Raw genomic sequence first — 12,978 nt, 5'->3', positions numbered from 1 at the left:
GTTTCAAAAGTAAACACTCTTAGTAGAACAATAATCCTTTTATTTAAAATTTATATTTTGTTGACGATAAGTAAACTGAAATCGTTTTTGGATGAAAACTATTTTCTTCTCAAAATTTGTTTTGTTTATTTAGAAGTTAATCTTTTTACTATAAATATTGCATCCTCCTTAGATAAAATGTAACTGTTTTTTTTTTAATTCAATTTTTTACTAGAAAACTTACTTCTTGTTTAAAATTCGTATTTTTGTGATGAAAAGTGTTTGTTTTAAAAAATTGTTTTGAAATTAATCTATTTTGTTAAATTGTCATAGTTTGAGGTTGAAAATTCGACTGTTTTGTTCAAAATTTACTTTTTTTTTAAATTTATATTTTGATCTTGAAAAGTGAACTGGAATCTTTTTTGCATAAAAATTCAACTATTTTGATAAAAATGTATTATTTTTCTTTAATAAAAATTCATCCGTTTTAAGAGAATTGTCATATATTGAGATAAAAATTCAACTATTTTAGTAGAGAATTCAATAATTTTGTTAGAAAGGATTTTTGTTGTTTAAAATTCGTCTTTTGGGATTGAAAATTAAATTTTTTTGTAGAAAATTATTTCTTGTTTAAATAATCGTATTTTCATCGTAAAAATTCAACTGAAATCTTCTTTAAAAGAAAATACAAATGTTTTTTTTTTCGTTGAAAGTTGATGTTTTTAATGTAAAGATATATGTGTATATATATTCAAGTGGAATTTCAATTTTTTTTAGGAAAATGCAACTTTTAGTTGAAAATTATTTTTCTTTGCTTGGGCATATAACTATTTTGTTTAGAATATTTGGTTGAATCGCTTTGTTAAGTAATCATTTTTTTTTTAAGATTTATGTTTTTCGTTGCAGAATCATGTTTTTGGTTGAAAATTAAATTTTTTCGACTAAAAGTTAACTAATTGGGTAAAAAATAAACTACATTGTTCACATTTTTATAAAATAAAAAATTAACTGTTTATTGGAAAAGCCTCTGTTTTTATTGAAAATTTATTTTTAAAATGAAAATGTAACTTTTCCATTTTTTAAGATTGATTTTTATCTTTGAAAGTTCTCTTTTTTTGGGAAAATAATAATTTTGTTGGTTAAAACTTTCATTTTCGTTAGCTAAAAATGCATCTGTTTCGTGGAGAATTAATTTTTTTCGGCACAGTCATACTTTATTTGGAAAATAAAATTTGTGTAGAGATAATTCGTCTTTTGGCTTGAAGGTTCAAAAATTTAGATAAAATCTTCCTTCCCAGTGGGCACAAAATTTGGCGACGTTACGACATCGTTACGACATCTTTACGACAACTTTACGACATCCTATGGCCATGTCGTTAAGGTGTCTTTACGATATCATAAATATGTCGCATGATCTGACAATGTATTTACGATATCGCAAAGACAACGAAACGACATGGACATATGATATCGTAAAGTTGTCGCAACGATGTCGTAACGATGTCGCAAAGACGTCGCCAAATTTTGTGCCCACTAGGTTATTTCAGTGAAAAACCTCTATTTGTTGAACATTTGTTGTTTGGTTTTAAAACTCATACCAAATTTATTCATTTTTAAAAAATAAAATGATAAATTTGAAAAACTTTAATTTGTAATTGAAATAAAGTTTTATTCCGTTTATTTTATAGGCATTCGAAAAAATTGGATGTAAAAGCAGAGAAACACAAAAAGTGAGAAATAATGGCTGAAGTATTAAGTATTTTTATAATAGGCCAGAAGTTTTGTTTACCTGTAATGAATACGTTTTGGCCATCGTAGAATGGTTGAATTTTAGACATTTTCACAGACTTTAGAACCACTCAAGAATTTTATCTAAAAATATGTGGAAAACTGATATAAATAAAGTGAAAAGTGATGAACAATTAAAAAAAAATTGCTTACCTGACTTCGTACCGAGACGCGAATGACGCAGGAAAAGAGGCTTTAGAATGAAAAATCATTATTTTAAATAGTATAAACTTTTGAAAAGTTCTTTAGAAATAAAACACATCTAACATGATTTTATGGTAAATCATTCAACTGCAAGTAAGCGAGCGTCACCAAGGTGAATTTTTTAAACGGAAATTTAGTATCAAGATGCAGGCTGAAACGAACCAGCTTTGAAATTATCGTTCATGAATTTTAATGCACAATCTACAAGAAAATATAGAAAATAATCACAATTTTTTTGCAAAAAAATTTGAAGAAAATATTGAAAATAAATTGCATACCAAAAAAAATTTAAAGTTCAAAATTAGGAATACGAAAGTGTCAATTTAAAAAAAATCGAATAGAGATATTAGTATGAATTAAATTTTAAACAACGAAAATATATATTTATCATGTATAAAATTTATTTATTATTATAACTATATTAAAATTTTCATGCTTGCAGTATTTTTAACAATTAATAGAATATAAATGTTCTTAGATATTTACCTATAATTAATTTTTCTAACAAAATTTTATGAAATTTCCCTAGCAATCTTACACACATTTTTTCATTGATACAAAATCTTTCAAAATTCTTGAAAGAAAAACTTAGAGCCACTGAAAAATTTTATAAAATTACAATAATCAAATGTTTTTATAAATGATTTTTTTCTTAATGCCCATAGTTTAAAAAAATTATTGTTTAAATTAAAAAAAAAACAAATTGAATGTTTTATCATCCGGCAATTTTGTCCGGGAATTTTTATATTTAAGAATTTTTTAATTCCAGTATTTAACAGTTTTGAGAATTTTATTTTCTGTGATTTTCAGCTCATCCATATTCACGAAATAACAAAATTGCCGAAATATAGAAATCCCGATTTTGAAAATTTCCGAATAATAAAAGTCCAGGGGATTTAATTATGAAATACCCTAAATAGAAAATCGCAAATTTAAAATAATAAAAAATGGCAAAATATTATATAATTATTAAAAATAAAATATTAAAATGTTTGATCAAAGAACATTTTATTAATGCATAAAGTTTTGTTTAATTATTGTTTGAATTTAAAATAACAATAAATTTTCATGATTTTGATTTAGTTTAAAAATGTGTAAAGTATTTTTCTTTTAATTATAAAAAATGTTCTGAGAGAACGAATTGTTATTTTAAAGAAAAAATTAAAAAGAACCTTTCATAGCTTGTTTGTAAAATGTTGTCAGGATGGTAGAAAATACGGGGAGAAATTTATTTTTTCGTTTAAGCCGCACGTGTTTTTTAATTTAACATTATGAATTAAAAAACTTTAAAAATTTACATAATTTTTTCTGATTAAAATATTTAATTATTTAGTCATTAACGAATGACTCATATTTATCAAAAAATGATTTGAATAATTTTTCAAATTAGGGATTTTTATGTTTTGACAATTTTCTCATTTTTTGAATCTTATTATTTGCGAACTTTCAATTCGGGAATTTTATTTTTCGGGATTTCTTAGTAGCCCAAAAGTTTATAAATTTAGTATTCGAAACTTTAAAAATTTGTAATTTTCTTTTTAATGTTTATTAATCTTTTGAAATATTGAAACTTTTAGAAAAATGCTTCGAAATTATTTATTATTTTTAAATACTTTGAAATTGTCATATATGCCATTTCTTCAAAAATTTACAGAATTGTTTTTCCTTGTGGGATTAGATTTCACCTTAATTGGAGAGAATTATAAAAAATCAAAGAAGTCTCATTTATTTTACAAAATTTATTCCTATTATTTATTTAATGAGTTTTAATTTTAAAATTATTAAAAAGAAACGTAGGTTTAAAAAATAATACAGCTTTAACAGCAGCGTTTCACAACTTCAGTCACATTTATCTCTTCTAGAAATTTAACATACTCCACTCTGACGCTATCCACTGTGCTATAAAAAAAGTTCTGTGATTGATGTATCAACATTTCGTGTCGAAAAATGAATTACGTGAAAAGTTTTGCTTTTTTTTACAGAAAAAATTTTTCCTCGCCTGGAAATTTTATTTCAAGTAAAACATAATTTTACCTATGGAATTAAACAAATGATAGATATTCGAAACTTATTTTTATAAAAACGAATTAAATAATACCTTGGTCATTTGTTTGAATTTTATTACTTACGTAAAGCTTTAAAGACAGAGAAATTCTAAAATCTAATCAATTAAAAAATGATTAAGTAATAAATCAAATAAAATACATCTGTTTGAGGAACTTTTATTTTATAATTTAAAAAATTCTTAATTGCCTGAATTCTAGAATTTTCAAATTCGATAACATTATGAACTTTCAGAAATTTTATTAATCTGGCATTTTTGCTATTTGTAAATTTTAAATTGTTGGGAATTTTATATTTCGAATATTTTCTTTTCCAAGAATTTTATTTGGTACAACTAAAATAACCAGAAAAAGAAAATTCCCGACACTGTAATAATGCGGAAAAATTAAATATCTGAAATAAAAATTCCGGTATTAAATATTTAAAAAAAAATTATTTTGATCAATAATGAAAGCAGTAATGAAGTATTATAATCAAAGTAATTTTGTTTTTAATGTTCTATATAGTTTAAAAAAATGTATTTTTTTATATAAAACAATTATCTAAAAAAAATTAAATATTTTAAAAATTGTTTTTGAATAAAAAATTTTCATTATTTTCATTTCAATTAGTAAATATTATTAATTAAAATACAATTTAATTTGTTTTTGAAATTTTGGGATTTTGTCGTGCCGGGAAATTTTAAATTAGATAATATTATAAACTAAGCAGGAATTTTTGAATTTATGATTTTCATATTTCGGTATTTTGATTATTTTGGGAATTTTGTGTTTCAATTTTTTTTCATTTCGGAAATATTACAGTCAAGAATTTCTTTATATTGTTTACTCATTCCTTTTATTTTTAGGGTTTTCCCAATTCTGGGATTTTCCATTCTGGCAAATTCCCAAAGAGAAAAAAAATATTATTAATACAAATTTTTTTACAATTAGTCAATTTCTGAAAATTCAAAATACAACATTTACAAATTCCCTAAAAAAATGTCAAGCACATAAAATATCCGACATATTGCAATATTTCCATTAAAGGGAAATTCCCTAATCTGAAGAATAAAAAATTTTTGAGTATTAAAAGATATTAAATAATAAATAAAATAAAATCAAATACTTTTATTTCATGATTACATTATTTATTTTAATTATTATTTTTTATTTAATTGGTTATTTATTATTTCAATAATTTTTATTTGTGATTATTTCCAAACTCTGTAATAATATAAACAATGAGGAATTTTGTTAATCCAGAAGTGTCCATTTTTGGAATTTTAAATAATCGTCTAGTTGATAATTTCGGAAGTTTTCTATTTTGAATGCTTTATTTTTCAGCAATTTCACAGTTTCGAGAATTCTACTTGCAACGACTGAAAAATCCAAAAAATTAACTATTTGTACGAAATAATTTTTCTGCACATGAAAATAAAATTTTGATTGAAAAAATTGAAAATGGAGGCTTTCAAAATTAAAAACCTTTGCACTAACATTTTTAAATTTAAACAATTTCATTAGGAAGGAGTTGCAACTTTTTTTATACTCAAATTCTTCTATATTTCTGTTACTTGAAGTAAATTGAATTATTTATGAATTAACCAGTTAAAAATTTCAATTATACTTTTCAAAATTCAAACAATTCAACTTTAGGCAGTTTCGAATTTAATAATTTTAGATTTAAATATCCTGAATAGTTTGGTTTCAATTTTAAACGCAAACAAAACATTATGGTTTCTTGAATTCTTCGAAAAAGTACAGTATCAAAATAAAAGAATTAATAGTATATTTTAGTTTAAAACTTCAGAATTGAAATTTTTTGATTTAAAATGCTGAAAATAAATGCGAGATAATTTTTTTATTTTAGAAAAATTTGTTTTTTTAATTTTTATGTTAAATCATGAATGTTTAATTTAGGAAGAATTTTGATTTTTAAATTTAAGAAGCAAAAATAATTAAAAGAAAAATGGTTGTTGTTTATGAGTATCGTTATCTAAATCAATGCCTAATAGTTTCGGTTTTTTTTTTAAATTTTTACATTTGTCCTTTTTCACTTAGTAAGGTAATAATTTATGAAAGTTAACAACATAGTATTTCAAACAATATAATTTTGTTTATAAGTATCCTCTCTTAGATTAGTGCTAGAAATTTTCACTTCTTATGAAGTCATTAACTTTACTTCGCCTTTTCAGTTATAAACAAATAATAAGTCAACCTTAACAAAATTTTTTCAAATAGTTATATTGTTGTAAGTAAATTATTTTCGTTCTTTTCCCAATGTGTAAAAAAAATTCAAACACTATCTTACACAAAAGACAAGAACAAACAAAGGAATAATTAGTAGTATGTGGAAGGACTAGGTCTTTAAATTACTTGTAAAAGTTTTGTATTTATTATTACAACAAAAAGTTTATTGCAAAGTGGGAAAGAAAAATTTTAAATTGCAAATATTTTAATGTCGGGATAAAATATATGATATAGATGATTAATAGTTACAAACAGCTAAAAATTTCAGAAAAAAATGCAACATTCTGATGTTAACCAAAGAGAATATTATTATAAATGATAACAAATTGTTTAGAAAATGATTCTTTTATCATGAAATAATGATTACTTCACTCCACTTGTAACTTGTACAAAAAGCCATAAATGTAAGAAAAACTCGTATCTTTCTAGCATTATTAAAATGAAATGTTAACAGTAATAATAATAATAATAAATTATTAAATCAATTCATTTTCATAAATAATGAATTATTTATCAAAAAATAATTTTTTTAAACTGTAATGTTCTAGTATAATTTATTATTCTTTTTTTACTTTGCATTTAATTTTTTGATTAGCTACCGTCAAAAATGTATTATTTAAATAACTATTTATGATTATAATTTATAATTTACATTGGTATTAAATCATACGTATTTTCGTTCTTATTTTTATAACTAAAAAAAGTAGGCATTCTATAAAAAGAATTTGTTATTGAAAACTTTATTGCAACTTTTTTCGTTTTTCCATAAACCTAATTTGTCTTTTTTTAATGTCATTTTTACAATTCATGGGGGGTTCCTACTTTGCTGGGCCGAAATCCGGCTGTTTTTTTGGGAATATTTTTTGAGGAAAGTATAAAAGATAGGACGCTCAAATTTTCCACAATTGTTTGTCCATGTTTATTGAAGTACTAAAAAATTTGTTGGGTCGTTAAATAAAAAGGGGGGGGGGGGAGAGCACCGATCAATGGCGTGTGGTCGGCGGTGACTTTTCCTGCTGGTGGAAGATCTGTCGACCCTTGAAAAAATCTGAAACAAAAAATCAAAATATTTTTTCAATCTATACACTATAGCACACAAAGTAGACTAGAATGAAGAGAAAAAATGAAAAATGAGGAAGTTATAAGATTTTGAATCAAAAAATGATTTTTTCACGTTTTTTTTTGCTACTAATTATTTTTTTAAACAAACAATTTTCAATATTTTTTCATGATTGTAGTATGCTTTGTGCGGACACCTTCTGAGAATATGTCAAAAAAGTTTCATAGCGATTTCTCAATTTTTGCACCTTGCGGGACTTCCACCAACACGGAAAACGTGGTTTTGAGAAAAACTGGTTCAAAGTTTTTCATAAAAAACGCAAAAAATTATGTGGAATTTTTGCTCTATAATTACACTTATTTATTATTTCGTATTTTTTCGGGGTCGCTGATTTCAAATCTGCTATCAAATTTGCAAAATTCATTTGTTTATACAATTTTTATAAACAGTTTTTCAAACAAATTACCATTTTTGAATGATGCACATGCTTTCCATAGCTTTCGATATCACTTATTATTTATTTAAACAATTCATTCAATAAAAACTATTGCAAAAATTTTTTTTTCCAAGATGCATATGATTTTCATAGTTAAGGCGGTCAGAAATCACGAATATGACATCAGATTTACAACAATCATTTGTTTAAACAGAGTTCAGAAAATGTGAACAATTTTCATAAAGAATCTTTTCAAACAAATTACAATTTTTAATTATGCATATGCTTTCCATGGCTTTCGATATCACTGATTTTAATTCTGGTACTATTTTTGCAATAAAAAATTATTTAAACAATTTATTTATTAAAAACTATTGCAAAATTAATTTTTTCCAAGATTCATATGACTTTCATAGTTCAAGCGGTCAGAAATCACGAATTTGACATCAGATTTACAACAATCAATTGTTTAAATAAAGTTCAGAAAATGAGAGTACTTACGCCTAGTCAGCTATTTCAGGTTCATACAAGCCACCTTCCTCATTCACGTGAAAAAAAAGCCTAAAATCGGAACTGGTTTCGCCGCCGCAGAAAATCCGGCCGTTGCGGCTCAGCGCGTTTGACACCGCTCCATTCAACGGCCCATAACTTTAGAAATTTTTGATATTTTGACTTGAAATTTTCCAGGTATATTTTTTAAGCATATATCTATCTGAAAATGCAATAAGAAAAAAAAAGATTTTTGACCCAAAAAAGTAGGAACCCCCCTTAAGTAAAAAATGCGCATTCTAGCCTAGAGTGATTTAAACAGAATTTGTAGATTCAATTTAGGCGAAGAACTGCGCTTTGCATCAAAAAAGAATATTAAAAAAATTATAATCTTTTTTCGGTGTACAATTCTAGTCCTTGGAACATACTTTTTGTTTATTTTTAGTTCTGTAAATGCAATAACTCTGGCAATTTTTTTCCTCAAAAACAGCCTTAAAATAAATCATTAATATATACAAAACTTAAACATATTCCGAAATATTGTTGCGTATGGCCAAATATTCCCTAACGTTCTTAAATATTCACAAATATTCTGAGATATTTTATAAGCTCCTCATGTATAGGTAAGGTATTTGGTGGTAGCAGTAAGAAGAATAATCTTCGGGGATGATTGATTTCTGGCTACTGAGACGGAGTGAGATGGAACCACCTCTTGGGATGAAGGACAGTAATATGTGAAAGTAACTGGCAAAAGAGAAGAAACAGGTGCATATGGAAAGAGGTATTGATCTGTCTATCTCACAAGATAGAAAAAGTTGGCGGAAGTAAGAGTGATCTAGAGGAAAGATAGTGAGGAAGGTAGATTGATATAGTAGATGAGCGTTTGGTTTGGATTTTTACTTTTACCCTAGGAAAAAAGGGTTAGTAGTGATTCGAGTTAGTAAAGGAAGGACGGGAATAAGTGAGTAAGTGTGTGGGCTGAGAGGGCTGGAATGCCAGCTATCTTAGTGGAAACGAGCAGACTCGAATTCCAGCTCGCCCGTTAGCGGATAAGTGGGGGAGGGGGGGGTGTAATTTGAATACACAGTGAGAGAATTAACGTTTTCAAAGATATTGGTTTATTTAGAATATATTTACAATGGTGTTTAACGATATTTGTGGAGGAAGGTAGATATAGAAAGCAGTCGTCTCTGGTGGAGTGATGGCGAGGTAGCTTCGAGAAATCTAGGGCTGTTAACCAGCTATAGGTTTCACGACAAGAGAGCGATTTTTGTGTTTTGTCCTAAGTTCGGTCAGAACGTAGGGCGGTAACCAGCTGTAGGACTTTTGTAAGGATGCTGTTATCCCAGGCGGTGGTCACTAAATGCATTAGATGTGTCGCAACAAAGTCGACGTTGGAGCCATCTAGCGTATACTCAGATCCCTAAGATAAGATAACAGATGAACGTTCAGAATACGTGATAATACAGATACTTTTTAGGTAATGGACTTAAAAACTAAATAAATTACAGAATACAATATAAAAACGAGTAGAAAATCATAAATAAATGTCAGAATAATTTTTTATAGTAACCACAGTTACTGTGGTTACTATTGGCCATTGTGGAAATTTTGAACTTCGATTAGCAGAGTGAGGTGTGGGGAGCGCAATCGCTGCGCCATCTGGCATTTACTCCGAATGGAATCAAAGTATGTAACTGACCATGGGTACGGAGCTCAGGGTAAATAACGTGGGTAACTAAGAGTCGGATAAGCGCGTTCTCGAGGATCTTCTCATAAAAAATATTCTATTTATTAAAAAGTTTATTGTTAACTGTTAGAGAAATGGTATGAAATGCGAAATAAATAATTGTGCAACGTTTAAATTAGTCAAAATTGCTAATCATTTTTTCACAGTAACTTCGTTGCTGGAGTGACAAACAATAGCAACTGTTGCACATGCATAGTGAATTACTCGACTCTCTCGGATCTCCTCTGAAGCTCTACTCCCCCGTCCCGCATTCCCCTATACGTTTCTTAAAAACATCCCTGAATGCCGTACCCATGCAACTGATGTTCTGGGCCAGTGCGCACCGTTTTATAGCAGAATCCGAGTGGTCGTTACTTGGGTGTCGCGCGGAGAGGGTAAGAAATCCGTGGAGGGAGATGCGCGCGTCGAGTTTCACTGGCGCTCTACTCACGTTCCTCGCTTCTACGTACCCTGCCGTCTTGCTGACTTCATGGCTGAAGTTTCTTCTCTCCCTGTCTCTCTTACTGTAAGGTTTAATATTTAGTTGATATTTCCCGATTATCTTCAGGGAATATATTCCTGGAACACGGAAAATCAGAGTCGTCCAACGCTCGAGTTTATGTAATTTTATAGGAGAGTTAGGAACAGCCTATGGAGGTAAAAAAATATTAAAATTCGATGTTTTAGTTTACCAGATTATCTAGTTATGTTGACAAGAACTTTTTATTCGTAAGCTATATAAATTATATACATTTATTTATTATGTTAAAACAATTAAAAGAAAAACCACTTTAACTTACATCATAAGTTGTCACTTCTGACGGGCGTCCTTTAATAGTAATTTAACCAACGCTCAGTTAAATGATTATTCGAACAGCAAATTACGTATCATAATAATTCGATTCTCAAGATCAAAAATTTTCCTTTCATTAATTTTCCTGAGCAGCTACTGCCGAGTTTCAATTCTAATTTATGCCACATGCAAGGTTTATTGAAAATTTATTCTTTTAACACGCGGTTTAACCGTTCCGGAGGACGACTCATCATTTATTTTGTTTAAAATACAACAATATGGCTAAAGAATGAGTTTTTAATAAAATTCTAACTGTTTCATGGAAAAATTATGCTTTAGCCGTGAAAATTAAACATTCGGTCTGACTTTTTTTCTCTTTCGACAAAACAATTTTTTTGGTTTAAACCGCAACTTTTTAGTTGACAATTAATATGCTTTTGTTAAGTATTTGAATATTTTGTTTGAAATTACTGTTTTTTGTTTAATTTAAAATAAAAATCTTTTTCGGTGAAAATGTCGACTATTAAATTCTTTATTGGTTATTCATATTGATTAGTTAAAAGTTCAACTACATGCTTACAAATTAAAATCATTTGTGCAATTTCTTTTGTTTAATTAAAACTTTTTTTTCTTGGTTAAAAATTAATTTTTTCACTGAAGAATAAACTCTTCCATTTTTAGTTTAAAAAAATCGTCCCCAGTTAAAAATCCGACTATTAGCTTAAAAATGTTCTTTTGCAGCTGAAAATTCAACTATTTGTTGTAAATTCATCTATTTTATTAAAGATATATCTTTTTGTTGAAGATTCAATTTTCCTGATTAGAAATTCATCTTTTTGGTTGCAAAATGTAATGATTTTGTTGAAAAATCATTCTTTTTTTTGTAGAAAAATAATTTTTTCTGGTGGAAATTTAAATATTTCATTCTCGGTTTAATTTTTTTTTGTTAAAAATGAAACTATTTGCATGAAAATTAATCTTTTTTAGTTCAACGTCCAACGTTTTCTAAAATACCTTTCATTGAAGATTAGAAGTTAATTAAATAAAAAAATTAATTGATTTAATCTTTAATTTAAATTTAAAGCCTGTTCTGATCCATAGAGCTTCAATCGAAATAAAAGAATTTTCGATATTTGAAAATTCGTCCTTTATGGTTGAATTCAACGGCTTTTATTTAAAATATTTTTTATTGAAATTTTTACTGTTATGTTATTTGTGAAAGATTCACCTCTTTGACTTAATTTCGACTATTTTAATTAAAATTCACTTTTTTGTTTAAAAATTGATTAACTGAAAATTTATTTTTTTTTGTTTTTGGTTAAAAATTCGCCACTTTTATTTTGAACATGAACCATTTGGATGAAAATTTATGTATTTCATGGAAAATTCGTTTCTTTTGGTTGAAAAATAATTTTTAGAATGAAAATTTAACCATCTAAAAAATTTCGTTTTTCTCAAAAATAAAAAAAAAATTATTTAAAAATTTAAATATGCATTTAAAAATTGCCTTTTTTATAAAATTATTCCTCTTGCTGTGTTGCAAATCCAAGCATTTTCTTTAAACCTTTTTTGGGGTCACAATTATTTCTCAAACTGAAAATTAGACTGTTACATTTTTTGTTTCAAATTTTTTTTAAATTGCAAATTCGTTTTTCTATGAAAATTAAACTAATTTATTGAAAAACTTTGTTCTTGCTAATTAATTTAAAATTTTTAAAATTAAGTATTTGATTTAAGATTCGCCTTTTTTTAATTCAACTATTTTTTATTTGGAAAATCAACTATTCATTATTCCATTGAAAATAGATCTTTTTTGGTTCAAAGATGTACTACTTTTTGAAAAAGTAATATTTTTGGTTAAAGATTCATTACTATTGTTGAAAATTCATCTCTATATCTGAAAGTTCAACTATTCTATTGAAAAATTCGCTTCTTTTAGGTTCAAAATTAATTTTTGTTAACAACTAATTTAACTATTCTCTTTCTGGTTGAAAATAAAAATTAATCTCCTTGGTAAAAAATTCAATTTATTATTTAAGAATTAAACTACTTAGTCGAAAGTAGAACTACTTTGTTAAAACTTTGTTTTTTAATTGGATAGGAATAATTTAAGGGCATGTGACACAGCTAAATACCTATATTACCGACCACAGTTTTTCAGTTCACTGAATGTTTTTTTGAACCTAAGAACTTTTTTTGTAAGTA

The 12,978-nt window shown here is 26.5% G+C and overlaps 1 protein-coding gene across 2 annotated transcripts in view; it reads left to right on the top strand.

Annotated features, from left to right (window-relative positions):
- The window catches only part of LOC117179923 (fatty acyl-CoA reductase wat-like), a 143,884-nt gene that overhangs the window by 118,766 nt on the left and 12,140 nt on the right, over window positions 1-12,978 (top strand). Inside the window, exon 12 of one of the 2 annotated variants that reach the window (XM_033372144.1) lies at window positions 1,668-1,721. The exons of the other annotated variant lie outside the window; for it this stretch is intronic. Within the exon in view, the coding sequence (XP_033228035.1) occupies window positions 1,668-1,713 (46 nt within the window). The 3' untranslated portion in view covers window positions 1,714-1,721. Of the gene's footprint in view, window positions 1-1,667; window positions 1,722-12,978 lie in introns of those variants that run through there. 2 annotated transcript variants of the gene reach the window in all.

The sequence above is a fragment of the Belonocnema kinseyi genome, chromosome 9, assembly GCF_010883055.1.
Source record: "Belonocnema kinseyi isolate 2016_QV_RU_SX_M_011 chromosome 9, B_treatae_v1, whole genome shotgun sequence".
NCBI lineage: Eukaryota > Metazoa > Arthropoda > Insecta > Hymenoptera > Cynipidae > Belonocnema > Belonocnema kinseyi.
The sequence above is the reverse complement of the archived record's forward strand: the minus strand, read 5'-3'. Positions and strand labels throughout refer to the sequence as shown.